At 39.5% G+C, this 26275-nt stretch overlaps 2 protein-coding genes across 2 annotated transcripts; one reads left to right on the top strand and one right to left on the bottom strand.

The window, feature by feature from the left end:
• The first annotated feature begins 1772 nt into the window (after positions 1-1772).
• Positions 1773-8225, top strand: MagR (Iron-sulfur cluster assembly 1 homolog MagR). Its single transcript, XM_076198408.1, has 4 exons — positions 1773-1911; positions 3299-3352; positions 4669-4774; positions 7088-8225. Exons 1-4 carry the CDS (start codon positions 1831-1833, stop codon positions 7234-7236), a joined length of 390 nt encoding a protein of 129 aa, XP_076054523.1. The 5' UTR covers positions 1773-1830; the 3' UTR covers positions 7237-8225.
• Positions 8220-21198, bottom strand: LOC143033225 (uncharacterized). Its single transcript, XM_076198407.1, has 7 exons — positions 20972-21198; positions 16230-16357; positions 14331-16135; positions 14081-14204; positions 10990-11177; positions 9171-9337; positions 8220-8576 (listed from the first exon to the last, which is right to left on the bottom strand). Exons 2-7 carry the CDS (start codon positions 16281-16283, stop codon positions 8440-8442), a joined length of 2475 nt encoding a protein of 824 aa, XP_076054522.1. The 5' UTR covers positions 16284-16357; positions 20972-21198; the 3' UTR covers positions 8220-8439.
• Positions 21199-26275: the final 5077 nt, after the last annotated feature.

Here is a 26275-nt window from a genome sequence, read left to right on the forward strand (position 1 = left end):
ATATATATGTATATATATATATATATATATATATATATATATATATATATATGTATATATATATATTTATATATATATATATATATATATACAGAATAAAACAAACCAACCCTCGGGTATACCGCTGTGGTGCGTTGTCTTCCACCTCCATTCTTGGGAGTCCCAGGGCACCCAAGGCAAAGGTGACCTCGGTGGTCAATACTAAGCACCCCCTGACGCTAACCAATGCAATATATCAAGGGTGAAGGTTGCATAAGCTTTCCATTCACTCACATGGCACCCCTACGGCCCAGACTTACATATGATTCTTCTTTCAGGATTAGAGACGAGTCTTCGGATATTCAGCATCACCATGATTCAGTATGGTCACAAATCACGTGTTGGACTCGTGATCGACATTCATCACCTTCCCGAATGAGAGCTCAGAGCTCATATATGGCCTGATATAGAGTTAATAGTGACCTTGCTCTCTCTCTCTCTTTCTCTCTCTCACACACACACACACACACATTTTTGCTAGTGTTATCAGGTTCACCTGCTAATTAAGCGGTCTTGAGGTGAGTGTGTATGTGTATTTACCTAGTTGTATTTTGCGGGAAGGGGAGCTATGTGTGTGTGTGTGTGTTTACCTAGTTTTACCTAGTTGTATTTTACAGGAAAGTGAGTTACGCTCGTGAGTCCCGTCTCTGTATCTCGCCATGTCTAATTTGCTCTTAAACTCGTGTATGTGTTTTTCACACACTATTGTTTCGTCTAATATGTTCCAGAGATCCATCACTCTGTGGGGAAAAGTGTTCTTTATTCAGGTCTCTTCTAATAACTGTCCTTTTTGAGCTTCCTTCCGTGTCCTCTTGTATGTGTGTGTATGTGTGTAAGGTCCCAACATTATCCATAGATCGGGACATATACGAGTTCTCATTCGGTAGGGTAATAGCTGCCGATCACGAGTACAACGCGTGATCCAAGACCACAATGGTGAATCACACAGACATGGGGAGCAGCTTAATATCAATTACTCCCATTGCAATAAGCAGCGTCGTGACATCTCAATCCCTATATGTATATATATATATATATATATATATATATATATATATATATATATATATATATATATATATATATATATATATATATATATATTTATTCTTTTATCATTTAATACTGATTTTATTTAGTTATCAGACGCACTCTAAGTCAACAATTATTCACACTAGTATCATGTGGGACATTTTTTTGTTTGTTTTCATAGAAATAAATACCAATGGTATGAGAATACTCATTACTATTAACCATATAAAAATTCCTGTTAAAATTCAAGAATCACGTAACCATTCCATAAAAAATATATATCTTTCAAATGAAAAAATATAATAATAATAAGAAGAAAAATAAATAGATAAACAAATAAAAATGTGTTTGTGTGATACTAGAATAGAGCCAAATAACTGTAAATCCATGTAATATATCTAATTGCAAGTAGCGGAGCTATCAGAGACCGCAGAGGTGTAGAATGCATCAAATTAAATCGCCTGGTGTTGATAGGCATCTTTTAAACGCGATGAGTTATGGATTCCATGGACTTTGGTCAAAACAGTGGCGTTTAAATTTTGCGCTCAAGAAATCAGCTGGTGATTGCGCAACACCTAATGCGCACATAAAAAAATATATTAAATATGGCTTTGTTGAGTAAATCATGACACCGTCTTTATCAAATAAATCTATCCGAACAATTAGATATTCTTGGTCACTTCAAGTAGCTACTTTGCACTTCCTATTAAATGCAATTTCATCACACTCCTTACCTAACCTCAGTATATCCAAACAATCATGGCTGCTTCGGTAGCTACCGCTACTGTTCGTGCTGTAAAGGGAAGGCGATTGATTCCAACAAGAGCAGCTCTTGTCTTGGTAAGGCCACGGAATTTTGTAGAAAATTAAGTTAGAGCTCAATCTTATTTTAGAATTAGATTGTTTACATTTCGTATTTACTGCGATGTCGGAGCCATAATGTCAGGAGTAGGCACTTGAGAAAACTTTCTAGAAACTTGTTTGGGAATAGAAATAGTTTACCTTTGGCACACCAGATTAATGTTTTCCTGAATTCCATACTTTAGTTATTTATTAGAAATGTACTAATTCTAGCACAGAGCTTAAAGAAACCCTCCCTTATGATAGCTTGTTTACCAATAAAAATGATGTGAAATTATTTCTGTACCTACAAGCGGAATGTCAAGGTTATAACTGTGTCTGACCCTCAAGTTACGATAAATTTTTAGGGTTATGAGTAATAGAATGTTTGCTAACTTGATTACAGACCCAATTCTAGATACTGTATACAATGTGAAAAGAGAATATTGTTCTATGTACATGTATTCATCTGTGTAATTTGCATTGAAACTCCTCTTCCTTATTAAAACAATGCTACAGACGTGAATGGACTTGTCCTATAACAGTTAGAGTGAAAGAATCAATACATTGCCAGGCAAGATAGTTCTTGTTACTAAAGGAACTTGGCCTTGGGAATTCCAAATATTTGAACTGTTGAGGCATTTTGTGTCTGGTAGGTACTGTATGGTAAATTGTCATTTTGATTGATATTACTGTGAACAGTTTTTAAGTAAATTGACAATATTGAATATACTTGGTGACATACATTTTTTATATTCTAATCGGTTATGGACTGTGGTATCTGTATGTATGTTGATTTTCAAGGAAATTGATTAAAACGTTTTAGCTTCATGTTCTTTTTAATTTAATAAATTTGGTTAGATTATGAAATACAATTTTCTTCCTTTCAAGTTATTAGTTATAATAGTTGCTATTGCTAATGCTGATGTTATTGGATAACCCATGTAAATCATGTAAATGTATCAAGAGAAAATACAGGGTTATACACATTGAATATATATAAGGAACATTAAATGTGACAAATGAGGGTTGATGAATCAAGGCGCATATTGCTTTATGAGAGTAAGAAATCAGGATACTGAGTAGTGAGGTTATCCTTGATTTGTTGCAAATACATCATGTACAATTAGCGCTGAATTAACAGACCCCCATTTAATTGGTTATGGAGGTCATGGCAAGATCCAGTGACTGAATAAATTTCCTTTCTCCATTTTCACAATCCTTGGAAAGCCCAATTTCAAATTATAGTAAATACATTGATTTTATTGTATTGGTCAGATCTCCCCCCCCCACATTTTCTGTTAAATCAAGAGACTATTATACTCTAATTTCACATTGGCTATTATATATATATCTAATAGTAATTTAGATTGTTTCTATATTTTAGACCCAGTCGGCAGTGAAGAAGGTTCAAGAAATCCTGAGTCAGAAGCCAAATGCTGTAAGTATTGCTTTAAAGGACACATATGCTCTTGGATCACAAAACAAGCACTTTGCAGTAGACTGCTAAATTTTATATTTCACTAAACTCTCCCAGAAAATGGTTCACCCATCCAGCACTAAGACAGTACCATGAGCCTAGCTGCAGAAATAAACTGCCCCAGGTGCAACCATCACACACAGGACACTGAACACATCTTGCACAGCCATACACAAACAACAACAACAGCATTAATTCCTTGAATGAATTATGGACCACTTAGTGGCTATTGGCAGTTACCTGGGAGCCATGAATCTCTTACAAAAAGAGACCAAGGGCAACTGGGTATTTGAATTGAACAACTCAGTGGATAAATCCCTCCCAAGAGGAGAATTACACTGGCATGCCCATGTTTAGGTTACCACCTTGCATTAAAACAGTGCCAATGCCCTCCTATCTACCCTGTCATAAGCATTTTCCAGATCCATAAAAGCCCAAAATACATCCTTGCCTTTTCCCATAGCTTTCTTACATATCTCTTACCACAAAAATCTGATCTACACAACCCCTACCTGTCCTAAACCCACACTGTTCCTCACCAATTACTTCCTCTGTTCCTCTCCTAACCCACTCAATCAAGACCCTACCATAAGCCTTCCCAACTACACTTAACAAGCTGATCCCTCTGAAACTACTACATTCACACTTGTCCCCCTTTCCCTTGTAAAGAGGAACTATACAGGCACTCCTTCGGCACTCTTCCCTCTCTTAAACAAGCATTAGATATCCTTGCCAGCCAGTCCACCATCACTGTACCTCCATTTTTCAGACATTCTGCATGGCATCCATCCAGCCCAGGTGCCTTACCTGCTCTCATCATCTTAACATTGCCTTCACATCATCTTTCCTTATTTCTCCTCCGTTTACTAATATCAAGATTAATATTTTCACACTATATACTAACTGGATGAGAAATAATGACCGTGCAATCAGGTCACAGATAGAAACCGGTTTGTTAACTGTGTCATCAGTGACTGGAATAAACATCTAATAATCAAATGTAATATGGTTCAAAGTTTTAGAATTCACTTGGATATACAAAATTTTAAAATTCACTTGGATAAACACCTAAGCATTTTTTTTTGTTCAGCTTGTTTAATGCTTCTACTTTTATGAATAGATTCCCTTATAAGAACCATGTTTCTCTTCCTTTTTTTCAGATCTCCCTTTATTGATAAACTTATTAAGTTTAACTCTATTATAATATCATAGGGTTATTGTACTTGGCATTACATGATGCTTATGGATAAAACTTTTACACATCTCATGATTTCTAGGTTGCCTTGAAGGTTGGAGTTCGGCAGAGGGGTTGCAATGGACTGAGCTACACTCTTGATTACGCTACTGCAAAAGGAAAGTTTGATGAAGAAGTCACCCAGGACGGTGAGTCCATTTGATCAAATTTAATTTTATCTTAGCTTTTATTTAATTTTGTCTCCATAAATTGTTTTGAACGAACAAGGAGGGGGTCGCCATATCATGAAGTAGTGGGGGGGGTAAATCTGCTCTGGCTGTTGGGCCTTGTAATAGGAAAGCTATGCCTTCCTGCATTGCCTTTAACTCGAGCAGTGAGGCTGGGACAGGGGTGACCCTCCATTGTCAAAGTACAGAGATGGGAAAGGCATTAAATGGGTTTTTATGTGTATGAACTGGATGTGTCTTTTAACTTAGCCACCTCTCATATAAGGAGGAAAGGGCCTTTACATACATACATATATATATATATATATATATATATATGTATACATGCATAGTGCTTGACAAAAGTACTGTCTGCCTGTGGGTGAAGCAGACAGGACTTTTGTCAAATCTGGAAAGACCCATACAAGTGGCATGGTTTCGTGCCAAAAATTGTATCTGCCTACAGCAAGCAGAGAATGGGTGGAGCTTATCAGCAAGCCAAGCATTAATCATATTAGTCACTGTCTTGTTGGTGAGGAGGGAGCTTGTGGGCTGTGGCCCCTTTGTCCAGGGCCCCCTCTCAAACCCAGCCATGACGTCTTTTAAGCCACCCTGTATTACCAGTTTAACCCCTTCCATACGGTGCCGCACACGTAGGCGTCATGGACTTAGATCTCGGTGGCAGCAGCCAATGCCAGCCGTACGACGTGTCGTAATAATACTCGCATCATAAAATATAGTCACCGCTTATATCGATCGTTCTCTCTTCACCCGTGAATTTTGATAACCATAGAAAATGCGATTACAAAAGAATTAGAAAGAATGTCATTATGGAGGGGCGACTACAATAAATATAATCAAGACGCCGATATGGCAGCCTCGCGAATACACTCGCTCCCCATGACGCCTACTTGTGCGGCACCGTATGGAAGGGGTTAAGCAATACTAAGGATCTAAGTGCAGAAACCATAGCCCAGATAGTTCCTCTCACGAAATCTGGCTGGCATATGAAGGAAATTGCCAAACTGGTTGGCATGTGTACTTGTACCATCCGCTGCTAGGATGCCAGATCTACCCACTAGGGAGGCAGCCAGACTCCTGCCATTGATAAGAGGTCAAGGAGACCCATAAAGACTGGGGATCATGCTAAAACTATTGTGAAACATGAACTAAGAGCTTATCCATGTGTGACAGCCAGACAAGTGAAGGAAAAGAACCCAGAACTGTTTGGAGAGTGTTCAGAGAGAACCATCAACCACCGTATTGCTGACATGGGGTACGTGAACCAATGCTCGGTGAAGAAGTCTCTTCTGATGCTGAAGCAAATGCAATTTCCCTCATTTGCCAGCCAGATTTCTTGAGGGGAACTATCTGGGCTATGGTTTCTGCACTTGGATCATTAGTATTGTTTGTATTGATAACACAGGGTGGCTCAGAAGATGTGGTCAGGTTTGAGACAGGGCCCTGGACGGAGGGCTATCGGCCCACAACATCCCTCCTCACCAATAAGACCGTGACTGATGTGATAAATTCTTGGCTCGCTGATAAGCTCCACCCCTTCCCTGCTTGCTATTGGTGGGCAGAAATTTTGGTGTGAAACCATGTCACTTCCATGGATCTTTCCACATTCAACAAAATTTCTGTCTGCCTCAGCCTAGACAGATATTACTTTTGTCAAGCACTGCAAGTTTTAATGAAGGATCATTGGGTTACTTTAGAGATAGTTTGAAGTTAGCAATGGATATTGAAATGACTCCAATGCTAGACTCTATGGTGCCTTCCGGCGGGTCATGCAGCCAATACTCCATATGGGGTATTGGCAGCTGGTCATGGAGCCAATACTCCATATGGGGTATTGGCTGCAGGTTATTGTGTGGTATAAATTGTAAGGAGGGAAAAGCCTTGGGTATATGTATAAACTGTGCAGTAGCACAGATTAGATACTTTAAGGACTATATGCAGGGCCTCTGCAGACCAGAGCCTAACATAATTTTGTCTATGGTAGATGAAATCTCTATTCATAGAGAAATGATGCTACTTTAATGTACCGAGATTGTCCCTACATTATGCTGTCACACCCTCTCCTGATACTGCCCTGTACCACGTCTTTGACTACGTATTTCCATTTTTACCTTCCCCTGTGATAGGGGGAAAAGAATACTGTCACAGTGTCTTGTTGAAATGGAGTAGCTATCCTTGGTATCAAAGGCTGTATTATATTGTTTTATGAAAGTCAAGCCCCTGTATGACCCTATATTTATCCATATATTAAACTGGACATTGTTTTCATTGCAGGAGTGCGCATTTTCATAGACAAGAAAGCACAGCTGACTTTGTTAGGTACAGAAATGGATTTTTCAGAGAACAAGCTTTCATCTGAATTTGTTTTTAACAATCCGAACATCAAAGGAACTTGTGGCTGTGGAGAAAGTTTTTCAATATAAATTGTTTTGGTCCAAGAGACTACCCATTGACATAATCACGAGAAACCAAGGAAGATCATCTCTACTTTTAGGTATTTGTACAGACTTAATAGAAATGTCAGGGATACTATTGTTTAAGTGTTATTATTTTCCAGTTAATATTTTTCTGTTGGTTTTTGTTTGGATACTATCATGTACAGTCCTAAATCTGACTACCTAAAATGCACCTCTAGTGTTTTAACTAGAGCTAGTCATCTTGCTAAATGAAGTGTACACTCATCGCTCAATACAACCGACTAAATGGGGACAAGGTAACATCTTGCTTGAAAAAGTCTGTCGTTAGACTGCTTTGGCAAATGTATTGTTGACCTATGAAAAACAGTACATCAACATACAAAATACAGTGTATTTATAGCTATATACATACATATACCCAAGGCTTTTTCCACCTTTCAAAAAACAAATGCCCCTTTTACCCCATCTATCCATCTCATCCTTGGTTGCCCCCTCATGTTCACTCCTTCCACACCTCTTACTAATCTTTCGTCGCTCATTTTTTTTTCCACATGTTCAAACCATCCCAATACTTTCAACCTTATCTCCCAACTCCCTTTCCACCCCCTATTCTCCTCCTCACCTCCTTGTTTCTCACTCTGTCCAACCTAGTAACACCTATCATATTTTCAGGCACCTCATCTCAAATACATTTAAACTCCTTTCTTATTTATGTTCCATGTTTCTGTCCCGTACAGCAATATACAAAACTAAAATATTTATTCAAAATCTGGGTCAATGTACAACAGTGAAAAACTAAATGGAGATTACAGATTTCTGTATTTCATTGGACAAAGCACCTGCTCTTAAATTGTTTGGCCACAGATGGAGATCGTTAATCCAAAATCAGTAAATTGGGGTCTGTTGAATCAAGCGATGAGTGTATATCGAATGTGTAATGAAGTGTATACATAATGTAAATAATATCTTTATGAATAAAAGAAAAGGAAGAAATATATATATTTTTATTACATTAAAAGTACAAAATGCATTTACCAAAAACATATTCCCATACAAAATAAAGGTCAGGAGGTCTTGGGCATTGCCACTGCAAGCACATTTGCATTAAGCATTCTGACAACCTGCCCAATTAGAAGCTTCATGATTACAGCCATTAGAAGTGCTTTGGTTAAAAAATTAGGCTGACTAGCAATCGACGGCAAGTTCACGTTAGTCAAAGTTAAGTCCGTATTTTCCCATGAACTTCTTGGTTGCCAAAGAGAAATTACTAGGATTGTGCGTCCCTTGTATCACCAAATCTGTGTTTTTATTCCTTGTAAGATCCTTTGTAGTCAGATGGTGATTTTCTGTAAAGGAAGAAGAAAGTTACATTAAGTGTGATGGTGCGTACAGTTGCATAACCATTAATCTTACAAAGCCAACTGGTTATTACCCACAAAACTAGGTGGCAAGGGATGGGAGAAGAATGTTCTCATTCTTTTCTCTCCCATTATAGGTCTCTTATACTCCTTCCCACTTACATCATACTAAAACCCCTATCACTTTCCCAGTGATACTACCAGTCAGGCCCATGCAGAAGGGGGGGGGGGGGTGCCCGAGCACCTGTGCCCCAAAAGTGTCCTTCACAAAAATATATAAAAAATGAATGAAAAATTATTTCTCACAGGCTTTTCCCATTTTCTTACCATTCAGAAATTATATTATGCAAAATGGTGTTGCACCCTACCGGATAGTTGCCAAATACGAATGATACAAAAGAGTGAAGTGCCCAATTTCCAGCCCAAAGCACCTGCCCTTTGCAACGTCTGTGCACGTTACTGCTACCAGTTCATTCTTGGTGCACTGCTCTTGCAGAACAGGTCCTTGTCTAAGTCAAAACATTCTTTTCCAACACATACATCAACTTAAAATCTTTGTGCTCACAAGACTGCAGTACTCACCTGGCGACAAGGCAGCTATTGCAGCAAGTTGCGACTCTTTCAGATATTTTGCAGTCGTTGCCCCGATCTGGCTTACACAAGTAATTGGAGAACTTTCACTTGGGTTGACATTGTATATGGACAAAATGTTGGGCAGACCATTGAAATACACGGAGTCTACTGCTGGCCTAAAAAGTAAAAACAACTTATATAGCATATACTTGATCACAGAATGCCAAAATTCATTTACACCTACTGTGTGTGTATAGACGGGTAGTGGGGTGTGATAGGGATGGAATGGGTGGGAGTGGTTTTTGTGCCTTTGTGTTTTGGCTACCTCCCTTGAAAGGGGGAAAAGAGCCTTTGGTATATGTATGCATGTGTGTGTGTATAAAACATGTACGTACTTATACCTAAAGGCCCTTTCAAACCCTTTGTAAAGGAGGCTGGCCATTGGCATGCACCCACTCAATAACCATCTGTTTTTCCTTTTATCTCAGCTCTGAGTGGACAAAGGGCCATCCATGTCCTCTGCCCAATGCCTGGCTCCAAAGCAATAAAACAAGACAAAGCAGGACCCACCAGCTATAGCTGGTTATTCCAAATGCTTCATTAGATGGCAAAAAAAAAAAAAAAAAAAAAAAAAAAAAAAAAAAAAAAAAAAAAAAAAAAAAAAAAAAAAAAAAAAAAAAAAAAAAAAAAAAATATATATATATATATATATATATATATATGTATATATATGTATATATATATATATATATATATATATATATCCCTTTGTGCTTCATCATTTTATCATCCATTCACAACCACTCTCCACTCGTGTCTACATCTTGCCCTCTCCCTTCCCTGGTTGACAGACATTACCCTTGTAACCTAGACTCCCTTTACCCCATCCATACTTCCCAATCTTGACTTTCTCCTGGTCCATGCCATAGTGCAGAACAGCACAAAGTTATTACAAGTAACAGTTACAAGTCTATACATATATATATATATATATATATTTCAGCTTGGAGAGAGAGAGGGAGGGAGAAAAAAAAAAAAAAGTTCTAAAATACACAGAATTTCAAAGACACACGTAAATTTCCCATGCCTGCTTTCCCCTCAAGTTTACAACATCCACCTCTACCTTCTATACTCTTTTTGCTAGTCTTTCTTCACTCACTCTTTCCACATGCCTACACCATCCCACTATTCTTTGATCAACACAATCTGCCACATCTCTTCCCACTCTCCACTTTTCTCCTCATTTCTCACTCTACCTATCCTCATAACCCCTATCGTGCTTCTTCAAATCTGTATCTCAAACACATTTGGCCCCATGCACTGATATGGGCACAATCACCCGTTCACATAGTCTTTTCTTTGCATTCATCCACAAACCTACTTCTCATGACACGTCATTCCTCCAAGACACTTACTTACTCTACAATTCACCTCCATTCCCACTATTTCCTGCTACATATATTCATAAATCAAGTCCTGCTTTTTGGTGAAACTTGAAATAAAGTAAAAGTTCAAAGACAGTGGTATATTTGTATGTATGTATGTATGGCCTATCATACATACATACAAGATAAGAGGGAGGGAAGGGGGTGAATAGGAGTGGAGTACATGAGGTTGGAATGGGTGGGAGTGGATTTCATGCCTTTGTTTTATGGCTACCTTCCTTGTAAGGGGGAAAAAGCCTTTGGTATATACATGTATGAAACTTGAATCAACAATTACCATTGCTAATATTGTGCTAGGACAATTATTGTTTTGGTGCTGATTGGATTAAGGTAATGCTCAAGTAAAAAATACAGAAAATATCTATTTTCAATTTCTCACTCACGGATTTTCTTTCCCTTTCTTGGGCTTAATGAAACTTATTCCAAAGTGCTTCAACTGATTTTCAATGGCCTGCAGCTGGAGATCTGGTGGTGGTGCTGTCGCAACATAATATGGTTTATTGTAGCCTTCTTCCTCTTCATCTTCCTCTGGAGAATTCTGAGTATTTTGTAGGATGTTATGAACATTGGTCTGAGAGAGAGAAAAAAAATTATGACAAGGACATCTTGATGGATGCAGAGGGAAAATGAGCTAGGTGTTTAATAAATACGTTCTTGTAGCATTTGATTTGGCTACCTCCCTTGTAAAGGAGACAAGGCCTTTGGTATATAGATATTTACATAATAAAGGATAAATACAGAACTTGACTGCAACCCAATCTTCAGTGGGAAATAGACTAACTAGCATCAGCATTAGCAAGGAAGATGTAGTCAAACAGATAGACTACAAAACCCATGGGTCCAGACGAAAAATTTCTGAGTGTTAGAGTGTAAATTTGAAATTTGGCTGTTATTGTAAGTATTTATTAAATTGGTTGATAATGGATTTGTGTCTATTTCTCTGGGGGTAGCCAAACATTGTTCCTGTAGTTAAATAGGGTGATCAAACTTCTATGCACAACTAAAGACCAATTGGCTTGACATTGGTTTAAGGTAAAATACAGTTATCATTAAAAACATACAGTTTCAGGGACCATAGCAAGAGGCATAATCTGATTTGTGACTCACAGCATGGGTTCACCAAAGGCAGCAGATATGGTAATTATAATGTTCTATACCTTGACTTTAGCAAAGTGTTTGACAAGGTGCCCCACCAGACTACCAAATAAAATCAAAGTTTATGGCATAGGAGGAAAGTGTTTGAATGGATTTGAGCATGGATTAGCGACAGAAAACAGCAGGTCACCATTAACAGTGTAATATCCATATGGGGTAGTGTTACTTGTGGACTTCCCCAAGGCTCTGTTTTTAGTCCCTTATTGTTAATTATGAAGAAATTGTGAAGAAAGTCTAGTAAAAGAGGTATGGACGGCAGATGTGGAGTGAGTGAACTGGTGGGGTCGTCCTAGGTTGAGGTGGATGGTTGGGGTGATGGGGTCTTTGGGGAAGAGGGGAATGTCTGTTGAGGAAGGAAGAATGAGTTGAGTGGAGAATGGTTGTATATGGATGATGTTGTGATTGCAGGAGGAGGAGTGGGCGGGGGGGTGGGGGGTGGGGGAGTATGTGTGAGTAAATTTTGATGCAGCCCAAAGGGATTTCTCCCCATCCTCTCCTTATATGCAAGGGGGGGTCGCCGATTAAATGAAACGGCCTTGCTGTGGATGTGCTGTGTCTTGCGACACTGATTCTGACTCAGGGTGGTGGGCAAGGTGCAGTGATGACCCGTCATCCAGGAAGTGCTCAGATAAGAGGGAGGGTGGAGGGGTGTGTAGTGTATTCAGGGATGGAATGGGTGGAAATGATTTTATGCCTTTCCCTTTTTGGCTACCTCCCTTGAAAGGGGAAAAAAAGCCTTGGTATATGTATGTTTGTATTGTTAATTAAAAATATCAACAAAGACAGTGAGATTAATCATGTTAGTATGTTTGTGAATGACACTAAAATAGGACACCGAATTGGGTTGGGAGGATGCTGGGATACTGCAAGAAGATTTTTAACAAATTGTTCATATGGTCTGTGAAATGGCAAATGAACTTCAATATTTCAAAGTGGAGTGTTTTAAACAGGTTTACACAACTCAGAAAACAGGTATAGCTTAGAGAACACATATTTTGGGGGGAAAACAGAATGCAAGACAGACTTTGGAGTGCTAGTGAGTCCTCACCTTAAATCCAGGAAATATTGCATTAGCCCCAGGAATAAAACTTAAAGGGCATTTCAATTTATTGCTGGGATGGTTACAAAATAAAGTGCAGATGTACTTATCAAACTCTATCTGGTGATATACTAGGCCTATCCTTGACTATGCAGTACAGTTTTGGTCTCCATCCTATAGAACGGATATAAATTCACTGGAATCAATACGGAGAATGACCAAAATGATGTGTGGGCTCAGAAATTTACCTTATGTAGACAGGCTCAGGCACCTCCACTAACATTCTCTGGGTCAAGGGCTAACAAGGGTGATGACAAGGTCATCATATTAAGACAGCAGATCTCGCAGTAATGGATTTAAATTGGACAAATTTGGATCAAAGAAATATGCAAAAACTGGTTTACCATTAGTGGTTAATGAATGTAACATTGTAACCATGTAGTAAGTGCAGAAACTATCGGTTGTTTTATGAGGTTAGATAACTTTATGGATAGGGATGATGAGTGGTATTAGACATGGAACTGCCTAGTGTAGGGCTTATGGTATCTTGCAATCTCCTTCATTCTTATGTTCTTATGATATGAAGACAGTAAGGTAGGGCTTGCAGTAATGGATCTAAACTGGACAAATTTACTTAACCCCTTCCATACGACACCAATGACACCACCATGGTCTTGGATCATGTGTTGAATTTGTGATGGACAGTTATTAACCTCCCAAATGAGAGCTCAGACCTCGTATGACCGATCTATGGGTAATATTGTGACCTTACATGCACACTCGCCCACCAACTCCCTACCCATAAGAGTTGGAGTAACAACCCGCAGCGCAGTGATACTGAAATAATTTCAGCCCTGGGTGGGATTCGAACCCGGACCTCCATAGTGGCAGGTGATAACTCTAACCACTGCGTCACGAGGTGTGTGAGGTGCAAGTGTGTGTACAAGGATACTGGCATCAGCGTTCCCTTGTGGATGAAGGATCAACCATGTCTTATGCCCACTTCCCAGTCGGAGGCAATACAGCACCTCCACAGCAGGGCCCCGACTGCAGCTGGTCTACCCCAATTGCTTCATTACATGATGGCCATCCTGCTCATCATCTACTCGAGAATTTACAGAACAAACAATGGGAAATCCCTTCAGGTCACATCAAATTCTTATCTGTTTGCAACCACTCTCCACTCACACCAATCCCTTGCCCATTCCTTTTGGTGCTCAATATCAACATGAAATAAAGTAAAATAAAGATGGGGAGATGGTATACTATCTCAGTCTTACTAAAACATTATTGTAGAAGGTGACACCTCGATGAGTTGACCGTGTCTTGCGTTCGCACGTGCTGGCACTTTCACCGAGCACTGGGGATGCATCTGAAGAATCGCACCTTCCTTTGTTTGCACCTCTATTTGGAAGAAGTAAGAGACCTCTAAGACTTTTGTTTCATCAGTGCTTCATGCCAATCTACTATAAAATAATGAGATGTTCATATTCTATATTCATTAATAAATAATAATCTTATTACACCCACCTGTTCTGTCCTGACTGAGGAGGATCCTCCTGGTACTCGTGCATATAAACATGAATAGACGGGTCTGGACTCGGCGGGTCATCATGAATGGTTTGCACAACCACATCCCCCAGAGTCAGAGAAACCTCTTCTCTTTCTGAATCAGGAACCAAATTTGATTTGTTAGTTGTTCTGGGCATCTGTTCATAAAATCCATCTTGGAATTTGGGTTTGACAGAGGGCGGGCTATACGGATTTGTATTTGACACAGGAGATGGATTTAGTACTGGGGACGCTTCTTGAGACCTGTCTGGCTGCCAATAAACTTCGTTATCCTTTTCTATATTGTTAATTTTTACGGACCTCTGATTTTCTATAGGTCTTGATCGCTCTAGCCACGTCACACTGGTGTTAACACCTACAGTACATGCTTTGGGTTTTGGTGAATCAGCCTCTTCTGTTTGTGTACTTACAGAACACTTCTGCACAGAATTTGGCGCAGACGAGGGCAATGTCTCTTTTTCTTTGTCATTGTGTTTGCTGAGAAGTATTTCGATTGCTGATTGAAGTCTGCCAATTTGTTGGTTTTGATCCTCAATCAGCTGGTAAACGTAGGGATCAAAGGTGCTGGTTGGAATCTGTTCTGAGGGTTTTCTGTTACTAGTCGGGGAATTTCTTCTTTGCTCAGTTTCAAGATTTCTTAACCGCTCCATTTCAACATTTCTTAACTGTTCAGTTTCAGCATTTCTTAATCGTTCAATCCCAGCATATCTTACTTGTTCACTTTTGGCATTTCTTATTTGTTTACTTTCGGCATTTCTTAATCGTTCAATTTCAGCACTTCTTAACCGATCAATTTCAACGTTTCTTAGCCGTTCAGTTTCAGCATGTCTTGACAACTGTGCAACTTCAGCATTTCTTAATTGTTCACTTTCAACATTTCTTGACCATTCTCTTTCAGCATTAATCAGAAGCCATTCCTTTGCTCTAGGAACCTGACCATTTCTGAGTGTGTGGTATTCTTGACTGTTCGTGTTTTGGTAAGACATCCCCATCTTAGCCACATTTCCGTTGCATGATTTGTTGTGAAATGCAAGAGGCTGATACTCCCATGCCCTTTCATTTCTTGAAGGTGTGTCAAGTAATGGTGATGGTTTTGTTGAGGGCAGAGCATTATCATTTATATAATCTACTATTTCAACTTCATCACACCTGCCTACAGACGTTCTTAAATATATATCTTTACACTGATAATTATTCACCGCATCCTCGTCAAAGGTGACGTGTCTATTGCCAGGTAAAGTATGATCTCTTGGGCTTTGTCTTCCAGTGTTATTTGAGTATAGATCTATCTTTACTGGGTCTACATCTAGATTTGTTTGTTCTATGCCATTACTTGTGTGTCTAGCCAATGGCAAGTGTTGACTTTTAGTTTGAACTCTTGAAGGTATTACTCTTGAAGCTCCAAAACCATTCTCTACCGAGCTAGGTTTATTATGAGGTATTTCTGAAGGTAATGAGCTATGAATCACAGTCTCCTTTCTAGATAAACTCGGGTTCACAGGTTCTGTTCTTAAAGATGATGACTGGATTGCAGTATCTTTTCTTATAGATGAACTAGGGATAATACATTCCTTCCTTACTATTGAATTTGGACTCAAAGTTGTCCTCTTTAGGTGTGAACTTGGGTTTGCTGCCTCCTGTTTTAACGAAGAACCAAGGATCATAGCCTGCTTTCTCATAAATTGAGCAGGTTGTAGAATAAGGCTGTCATCACTGTTGAACATCAGTGAAACCTCTGGTACTACTGGTTTGGGCACATTTTGCTGTAAGATAAAAGTAAATTAATGACTAATAAAGTATGTGTACAGCACAATTAGCTACTTATTCAAACATATCAATATGAAGTAATGAGCAAACCTGAGTAGGGGCTGGTCTTGGAGGTGCTACGCGTGGAATAAACTCATTCTCCATTTCTCTGCAAATGTGATGCTACCCGTAGGCTTGCTTTTGATACTCGCATGTCCTTTGGCCCATGAATCAAAGACCTAACAGTGAAAATAAAAAAATAAAATAAATATAAAACCATCAATAGCAAGCACAGGTTCTGGTTAGCAGAAGGAAACTATAATCAAAGTCTTTGAGAACTACATCTGACTATGCTTCTTAATGGTTCCAACAACCATGAAAACAAACATATCTATCTGCAGGAACAGAGTAAATGATTTGATACTATTTAGAAGCAATTCTTAAAGAAGAAAGTCTGGAGGAAATGGATAGCTTTAGGTATCTGGGGTCGCATGTAGCAGGAAAGGGAGGAGTGGAGGTGGAGGTAAACTGTAAATTGAGAGAAGCAAGTGCCTTAGGGGGTTGAAAAGTGTAACGAGAAATAAACATTTGGGAATGGATGCTAAGAGGAGATTGTATGAAGGGGCGATTGTGCCAACAGCACTGTATGGAGTAGTCATGGAACATGAGAGCTTAAATGTGTTTGAGATGAAATGTCTGAGAAGTATGATAGGGGTTACAAGGTTGGATAGAGTGAGAAATGAGGAGGTGAGGAGGAGAGTGGGGGTGGAAAGGGAGTTGGGAGATAGGGTTGATGATGGAGTATTGGGATGGTTTGGACACATGGAAAGAATGAGTGAAGAAAGATTAGTAAAAGTGTGGAATGCAGAGGTGGATGGAGTGAACATGAGGGGGTGACCATGGGTGAGATGGATGGTTGGGATGAAAGGGGCACTGAGCAGGAGGGGAATGTCTGTTGAGGAAGGAAGGGAGAAGGCAGAAGACAGGAGTGAGTGGAGAATGGCCGTGTATGGACGGTACTGTGATGAATAGAAGAGAGTGGGTGGGGGATGGGGGGGTTAGGGAGTGGTTATGTATGAATATTTTGATACAGCCTGAAGGGATTTCTCCCTGACTTCAATGTTTCTGCATGAGGGGATGGAGAGGGGGTTTGCCAATCAAATGAAGTGGCCTTGCTCTGGATGTGTTGTGTCTTGCTGCATTGCCTCTAACCCAGGATGATGGGTGAAATGCAGGGATGACCCATCATCTGTAAAGAGCCAAGATAAGAGAGAGGGAGGGGTGGTGGATGGGAGTGGAATGGGTGATGATATGGGTAGGAGTGGAATTATGCCTTTTGACTTTGGCTACCTCCTGGGTAAAGGTGAAAAAGAGCTCTTGTATGATACTATCTAGAAAAATCTATATATACCAGTACAGGGTGCAGCAAAATTATCTGACACATTTGTAGGTTCAATAAGACCCAGAGTAAAGAATTTTTTTTTTCATTTTCTAAGTGTACGTATAATGCTATTTTGTATAAAAAAAAAAAAATATATATATATATATATATATATATATAATAATAATAATAATAAATACAAAAAAGAATAAAATAAAATGAAAATAAATAAATAAATAAAAAAGAAAGAATGCTATTTTCTAAAATTTTGTTCTTAGCTGTCAACATTAAAAGGACAGGCAAGCATCCCGCTTTCATTGTGGCAACATTTATCAAGAATAATGAATCCACAACTGCACCACTATGAACATTCTGTGTGCACCTCAAGCTTGGTAGGCATGATCCTGTACCTATATGAAACACAATTTTGTTATGGGTTACCAACTTCAGTTACTGGATCAGCATTGAAAAAAAAATTGACTGGCTGACCTGGGACTGCTAGAACTCTGGTAAATGTGGCAAGGGTGTGACAGTAACGGCACCCAATCGACTGATTTAATTTAAAAAAAAAAAAAAAAAAAAAAAAAAAAAAAAAAAAAAAAAAAAAAAAAATCTTTAATTGGCTTTTATTAATACAGTTGACCCTCCATTTCCTGGACTAATAGGGGAATAGGGGGAGCACCTGTCTGGGAACCACAAATGACTGGGAACTGAAAATATTTGGGGTGAATGCCCATTCCTGGACCTTTACCATGCTCGGTCTGGCAATCACCATTGTTCATTATTTACCCTCGGACTTTTACCACACTCTGTTAAACACTCAATACTAGCCAACTATACCAACATAAGTATCATACAAAAATATGGTTTAAGATAATAAAGGTACAAGATAATAACAACATATTGTACTATAATTATATACTGCAGTGTGTATTTATGGTAGGTAGTGTGGATATGTAGGTGTATGCTGTGATTGTATAGTCGACCCCCGAATAGCTAAAACTATTCAAGGTCAGACATGACATCCATCAGTGAATCTGTAGCACTACTGGGGTCTGGTTCAGGAGAATCAGTGGTGACAGACGGGCTCACACTACTCAGCTGTGCATGAATTAAAAAATCTAGCAATCTTAGACTGGCAGCCAGTCTGGTGTTGCATCACAATAATTTTTGCACGAAGAAAGTGGACATGGTCATAATGCTCCTGGATGTCAGGGTTACTGCTGTCTGCTACAAATTTAAGTAGTGTATCTGCACAGTCCCTGATCACAGACATCTTAATGTTGGGTGCCTCCTCAACATTACTGTCCTCCCTGCTCTGCTCACCCATCACTGCTACCACTGTCTCTTTGTTGGGCAATATTTCATGCCCCTCTGCACCCTCACCTGAGCCATGCACATCACTCATGCTGTGACGGTTCCTAAACCGCCACAGCCATCCATCACTAGCCTTGAAATCAGAAGCACCCATGTGTACAGCAAGGATTGCAGCACTGGTAGCAATCTCTACACCTCTGATCTTTGCACCACAAGCCCGCTGTTGTAGATACCACTTGTAGACGGCTGCATCTAGGTCAACACTCTGTGATAATTTCATGTGTTTTCTACCTGACCCACTCTTTGCTGTCTAAGACACAGAATACTTTACAGCGTAGCTCTCCAGCTTTTCTTTCGCTTTTTTGATGTCAGAAACAGTTTGTTTCTTGACCCCATACTCCTCACACACCTGTGCCGCTGTCTTCCCTGACTTAAGTTTCTTTAACAATTCAATTTTCTGGGCCACAGAGAGATGCACAGGTTTCTGTGTGTGTTTCACCACTTCTTTCAGGTTTGGTGGTGCCATCCTGGTGCACAGAAATGTACAATTACACCAAATATGTATGAGCACAGCACACACACCTAACACAAGGCAATGTTTGTATATGTCTGCTATGCATTTTGCCATCTATCACACGATATGAACACTGACTGGTAAATACTGCATGGGTGGTTTGAAGTAATGGGACGCTGGCTAGGACATTTTTTCCAATTCAGACTTGTCTGAGCATATGACTGGCAACACCAAATATTGCCATATACAGGATTTTGTCTAGGAAATCCGAGCTCTGGGAAATGGAGGGTCAAGTAGACTAGACTACAAAAGTGTTAGATCATTTTGCCTCACCTGTATATGTATATATAAATTCTGTAAAGTGCTATCCTTCATCAGATGCCACCTTTAGCTAAACATTGTTCTTTTTGGCATTTGACTAACATAAAATATAAAAATTATCTTATACATTCTTAATACAATGGGAGCTTAAGTCCACAACTTGTTAACATAAGATTATGATAATAATATGCAGTTGTTATTACCAACATTCAATACATTGCCTAAGAACAGAGCAGCAGCATAACTGAAAAAGTCAAGCTGTCTGCATTATATTATTTTAAACATTAATGACTAAACAATTCTTCAAAAAATGTTTCGTATGTTATAAATATTGTAGACTTTGAACTCATCACTAAACATACATAATTAAAGTTTGATATGCCACTAATGATTAAACCGTTTCCTTTTTGAAAATTTGAATATGGCCACTCTACAATTGTGTTTACAAGTTATTAGATGCTACACCTATGTCTCTGCACACAATTAAAAATTATTATTTATGTCACTGTCACTGCCAGTTCATTTTCAAATCTTTCATTTATTATACATGTATGCAAATGACAACTCTTATTTATCCATAATCTCATTCTATTCCAGTATCATGCAAACATTTTTTCACTTTTCTTTATTGCATTTGAAAGATCTTTTTTTTCTGTGGAATGTTTATATTAGGTTAGGTTATATTTGTTAAGAAATATTGGACAACGTAAGTTTCACGTTAAATATCAGTGTTTGCGTGATTCTGGAATTGTACCCATAATGATAATCTAATCCTTCTATTTTTTTTAAACAACCTAAATTTACATTTATTAGCACACTGCATTTCTTATTGGTTGTCTATTAGACCATATTTGGGTGAACGTATTTTACATTATATTTATTCAACTGCTTTCTCTATTTCTGGCCGAGTTTCTATTCAAACGTCAGCTGATACATGCAATTGTCATTAGTCAAATTTGAAAACGAATAGTACTTGCTTTGAACCTTTCACTGTACCATGTTAAATTCTATCAGATTTCAAGACTAAGCTAACGTGTAACTTAATTAAGTTCACCTGGTGAAATACTAGTGTAACGTCTAAATATAAATTAACGTTAAAAATATGTTCATCTAGTAAACTTAAAACTCATCAGTTTTGACAAATACAGTTTTCAGTTTTCTTTATGGTACTGAAACACCTATTTACGTTTTATTTCAGAGGATTATAAAACATATTATTTTGAAAATATGATATTTAAATAAAACCAGTAAGGTAGTGTGGGACAAAGATATAACAAGGAATTCAACAGGTTGCAACATTTCAATTACGTTCATACTTACTGCCTTTCCGCCCACAACAAATAGTATCCATTCTAAATCAGCCGATACGGGCAGTGGGTATATATTGTGAAGATTTATTACTTACATCGACCAAAATTGTGTTACTTTAAGTTTCTATTATATTTTTGATAAAAATAAAATTGTTTTATGATACAGCAATTTGAATAAGAACAGCAATTGGTAAACAACAATGAATTCTTCATTTTATGTCGGCATCCCTGTATCTACCGTTCGGATTTTAGTACGAACAAGGATAATATTTATTCCTATATATATATCATTGTTGTTCAAGGAAAAATTAAATTACTTTAACTTAAATAGTGATCATTTTACATTAATCGTTAAAAGAGGAAGAGAAAAGTAATTGAAAAATAAATAATTTATTCTATTTGCCACCAGGCGAGTTTTAGTTGTTATCTAGACCATTCTTTCCATGCCATTTTATGTCTAATATCTCAGTTTTCCTTGCATGGTCTAAAAATCAAACTAGTCTACTCCAGGCAAAACTCTCAGCCTCAAAGAAAAGAATGAATCCTAAGAAGTGTAAAGTTCCGATCGGTATTCTGGAGAAGTCCCGTGACGTCATTAATGTCTACCAGGAATCGAACGCGGGTCACCGTGATAAAAAACAATGGCGACTGAAACTCCTCAACAGTCATATCCAACATATTTTGATCTGATTTGACGCCACGCAATTATCATAAAACTTACTTTAGACGCTGAAATCTCATTTTCAAGAATTTGCTATGTACATGTATGAAATAATTTGTTATCTACTAAAGTAGAGACTAGATAAATAAAAAAGTACTACTGTCTTGTACTGATCTTTGGTGGTCGGGGCGTGTGGGGGGGAATAATTGTAGATAAACAGCAGTCGACATTTTCCACGTGCTTGATTAGGCCTACTGGGAAGAACACGTGACCATTATTCCATACTAAGTTGACTTTCTATCAAAGTCAAATTTAGATATATGATTGTGGCTGCCGCCTGCGATTTTATTTTGTATTATTGCAATGGTAAATGTAGGGAATTATATGTGAGGCCATACTGTTTATTGTATGTACGCATAGTGCGCATGTATGCACGTATGAATAGTATGTATGTATGTATGCATCAATGTGTGTATATATTATGTGTCTATGCATGTATGTATGAATACATGTATACATAGATGCATCAATGTGTGTATATATTATGTGTCTATGCATGTATGTATGAATACATGTATACATAGATGCATCAATGTGTGCATGTACATGTATTCATGCATGTATGAATGTATGTATATGTATGTGAATATCTATGTACGTATGCATATGTATGTGTGTATCTATGTACGTATGTATGCATGCATGGATATATACATGTCCGTAAGAATGTATGTATGTATATATGTGTGTATGCATGCATATATGCATGTGTATATATATGTATATATTCATGCAGGTATATATATATTCATGCAGGTATATATCCATGTATATATGTATATCAATAACCATGTACGAATATATGCATGCATGTATTTATACATGTGTGTATGCATGCCTCTATGCACGAGTATGTATGTATGTATGTATGTTGAGACATTCTGACAGGTTGACGTAAGTGGAGTAAGAAACACAGGAGTCTTAGTCTTGAGTTTAATCCGGACTAGTTTCGCAGGTATGCTTTGTCAAAAAAGCCTACCTGCGAAACTAGCCAGGAATAAACTCAGACTAAGACTCCTGTGTTTCCTACTCCACTTACGTATGTATGTATATATGTATGTATGTATGCATGTCGTGATATCATTGATTGAACACTTTCGTTTGGGTGAAGTTCTTTACCAATTTTATTCTGGCCAGTTCTAGACAACGATGTTGATGTGCATGGGCACTAAATGCACAACAACTTATGTAACCTCCTGTACGCTGGGTAGTACATTGTACACATACAGGAATTTTACTGTGAGCACAGAACTACTGTACTGTACGTGTACATACTCACTGTTCGTAGTTTTGACCACCACGTGTGTGTGTGTGTGTGTGTGTGTGTGCGTGTGTGTACCTGGGGGCTTAGTTTTATATTGCCCTAGAATGACAAACACCTGCCCCCCCCTCTCAGGCGAAGAGATGTGGCGGGGAGGGGGTAGGGGGGAGGGGAGAGAGGTTTGGGTGGGAGGGGGAGAGGTAGAAGCAGGGTGAAAGGGGGGAGAGAGGAAAGGGTGAGGTAGGGAGGAGGGGGAGAGGTGCAGGGGACGAGGGAGAGGTAGGGAGAAAGGGTGAGGTATGAGGAAAAGGGGAAGGTAGGGGGGAAAGGGGGGAGGCTACAGCTTATTCTGTGTCTTCCATACCGGGTAGTCCTTTATCCTGTCTGCAGCCAGGCCATTTCAATAATCATCTCCGTGCCCCCCCCCCCCCCATCGATCTCCACAAGTGGTGGGACGTCGAGGAAAACCATCTCCCCGCAACGGAAAGGGTGCAGCCCCGAGGGGCTGGCATGCGGTCTCCGGAACGACCCCTAATTCGCTTCACAAAATTTAATTTATATTTTTTGTCACACAAGAATCTAACGTTTCTCTATGCAGAGATCTACGGGAAGGACCGTTGCCGGCCGCTGTGAGGCTGCGGGCTTCCAAATTGGGAAACTACAGGCAGCAATACAGTTAATAGAGGTCTTCAAATGGGTCACGGGCTTTAACAAGGGTGATGCAGACAAGGTCATCATATTAAGACAACAGGGCAGGACTCACATTAATGGAGGTAAATTGGATAGATTTAGATTTAAGAAGGAACTAGGCAAGAACTGGTTTACCTAAAGAGTAATTAAAGAATGGAATAGACTTAGTAACCAATTACTGAGCGCTGAAACTATCGGTTGCATTAAGAGAAGATTAAACAATTTTATGAATAGAGATGACAGGTGGTAAGCGACATGGAACTCCCAAGTGTAGGCCATATGGTCTCTTGCAATCTCCTCCATTCTTTAACACTCCCCCCCCCCCACACACACAGGGCCGGATGGACCTATTTGTGGTCCCAAAATTCATCATTTGGGTTCCCCAAATTTACAAGAATGTGGCAAGTTTCGGTATCTTGATTGACAAATTAGTTTCAGTGGGCACCCCCACTGACCCGAGGGCCCTACCATGCCTATTGTAAAGTCTGCCCCTGCACACACGTATACATACGCACACACACGTATACACACGCACACACATACACACACACATACGGCGTAGTGGTAGCGTTCGCAACCGCTACTGCAGCGGTCCGAGTTCGAATCCCGCTCAGGGGTGAAATAATTTCAATATCGCTGCGCTGCGAGTCGTTACTCCAACTCTCGTGGGCGGGGAGTTGGGTGTGTGCATACATGTAAAGGTCACATCAGTACCCATAGATCGGTCATACATGAGCTCTAAGCTCCCTTCCGGGAGGGTAATAGCTGTCGATCACGAGTCCAACACGTGATCCAAGAATCACACACACGCGCACACAGCGTCACGTGGCTAATATACAGGACACGATGGATGTCTGGGGGAGACCACGTGGGAGGCAATCTACCGCCAACACGTGGGAAGAAGAGGGAGGAGAAGGAGGAGGAGGAAGAGCAGGGGGGGGGATTAGTGGCATTGTTTACACGCGAAAACAACTGTGCTGTATTTGACCCTCGTAAAGTAATGTTTGGGGGAATTCGCCTGGAAAAATTAAATATGGATCAGTCACCATCGATCGGGATGCTGTATAGGTTATTTTACATATACATGCATCCATTCACACACATATTATATATATATATATATATATATATATATATATATATAATATATATATCAAATCAAACCAAATAAAATTAGCCATCCTTAGTCCACTACTGAACAAAGGCCTCCTTCATAGCATTCAATAATTCACACAACCGCGCCAAGTTCTGCTACGTCACTCCTGCAAATTTCTCAGTCTTGTCTCCTCATCTTCTGTCTGGTCTCCCTCTTCCACGCTTCCCATCTTGCGGCGTCCACTCAGTAACACACTTGCTCCATCGCTTATCAGTCGTTCGCACTAACTTAGCTGCCCTCTTCCGGGAGAGAAATAGCTCTCGATCAGGAGCCCAGCACGTGATCGAAGACCATGGTGAATCATATTCACATACACACACAATGTATATATATATATAATATATATATATATATATATATATATATGATGGCAGCAATTTGTAAATACGGTTTAAAGGAGAGAGGCTGGAGGAAGTGACTAGCTTTAGGTACTTGGGGTCACATGTGGCTGGGAAGGGAGGAGTGGAGGTGGAGGTAAATTGTAGATTGAAACAGTAAATGCCTTCGGGGGTTGAAAAGGGTAATGAGAATTAGGTATTTGGGAATGGATGCTGAGAGGAGATTGTATGAAGGAGTGATTGTGCTGACAGCACTGTATGGGGCAGAGACATGGAATCTAAGAGAGGCAGAGAGGAAAAGTTTAAATGTGTTTGAGATGACAACTCTGAGATGTATGATAGGGGTTACGAGGTTGGATAGAATGAAAAACGAGGAGGCGAGGAGGAGAGGGGGGAATGGAAAAGGAGATGACAGACAGGGTTGATGAAAGATTATTGGGATGGTTTGGACGCATGGAAAGAATGAGTAAAGAAAGATAAATAAAAGAGGTGTGGAAGGCAGAGGTAAAGGGGGTGAACTTGGGGAGACGAGATGGATGGATGGGGTGAAAGGGGCATTGAGTAGGGAAAGGAGAAGATTGTGAATAGGAGTGAGTGGTGAATGGCTGTGTTTAGATAATACTGTGATACGAGGAAGGGCATGGGAGTTTAGGAAGTGGTTATGTGTGCCTGCTATTTTGATGCAACCCAAAGGGATTTCTCCCCATCTGCTATTTTTCTACACGAAGGGATGGGGACGGAGAGATGGGGTCGCCAATTAAGTGAAGCAGCCTTGCTGGGGATGTGCTATGTCCTGCTGCATTGCTTCTGACCCAGGGCAGTGGGAGGGATACAGGGATGACCTGTCATCCATGAGGAGCTAAGATGGAAGGGGGGAAGGGGTGGTGGATGGGAGTGGAATGGGTGGCATATATATATATACACACACACACCAAAAGTCCTCTTTCCCCTTACATAAGTTGTTAGTTAAGGCATGCACTCACCCTTCACCCATTTAATGTCACTTTAACCTTAGCTCCTCCTGGATAAAGGGCCACCCCTGACCTCCTGACCACTGGTTGGGTCAGAAGCAATGCAGTAAGACACAGCCTCATCCCCTGTGAAATGGGGAAGTCAAAGCATAGACTTACCCTATACCCATCCAAAAC

The sequence above is a fragment of the Oratosquilla oratoria genome, chromosome 15 (assembly GCF_046742065.1).
Source record: "Oratosquilla oratoria isolate Oo_2021 chromosome 15, ASM4674206v1, whole genome shotgun sequence".
Lineage (NCBI taxonomy): Eukaryota > Metazoa > Arthropoda > Malacostraca > Stomatopoda > Squillidae > Oratosquilla > Oratosquilla oratoria.

What these genes read in the sequence shown, in the direction of transcription:
- MagR (XM_076198408.1), top strand. Translation starts at nt 1,831, where the DNA reads ATGGCTGCTTCGGTAGCTACCGCTACTGTTCGTGCTGTAAAGGGAAGG. An exon ending in CAAGAGCAGCTCTTGTCTTG is followed by an intron (nt 1,912 to 3,298) that starts GTAAGGCCACGG and finishes TCTATATTTTAG; the next exon opens with ACCCAGTCGGCAGTGAAGAA. An exon ending in TGAAGAAGTCACCCAGGACG is followed by an intron (nt 4,775 to 7,087) that starts GTGAGTCCATTT and finishes TTTTCATTGCAG; the next exon opens with GAGTGCGCATTTTCATAGAC.
- LOC143033225 (XM_076198407.1), bottom strand. Translation starts at nt 16,283, where the DNA reads ATGGAGAATGAGTTTATTCCACGCGTAGCACCTCCAAGACCAGCCCCT. An exon ending in CCTCAGTCAGGACAGAACAG is followed by an intron (nt 14,205 to 14,330) that starts GTGGGTGTAATA and finishes TCTTCCAAATAG; the next exon opens with AGGTGCAAACAAAGGAAGGT. An exon ending in AATAGCTGCCTTGTCGCCAG is followed by an intron (nt 8,577 to 9,170) that starts GTGAGTACTGCA and finishes CTTCCTTTACAG; the next exon opens with AAAATCACCATCTGACTACA.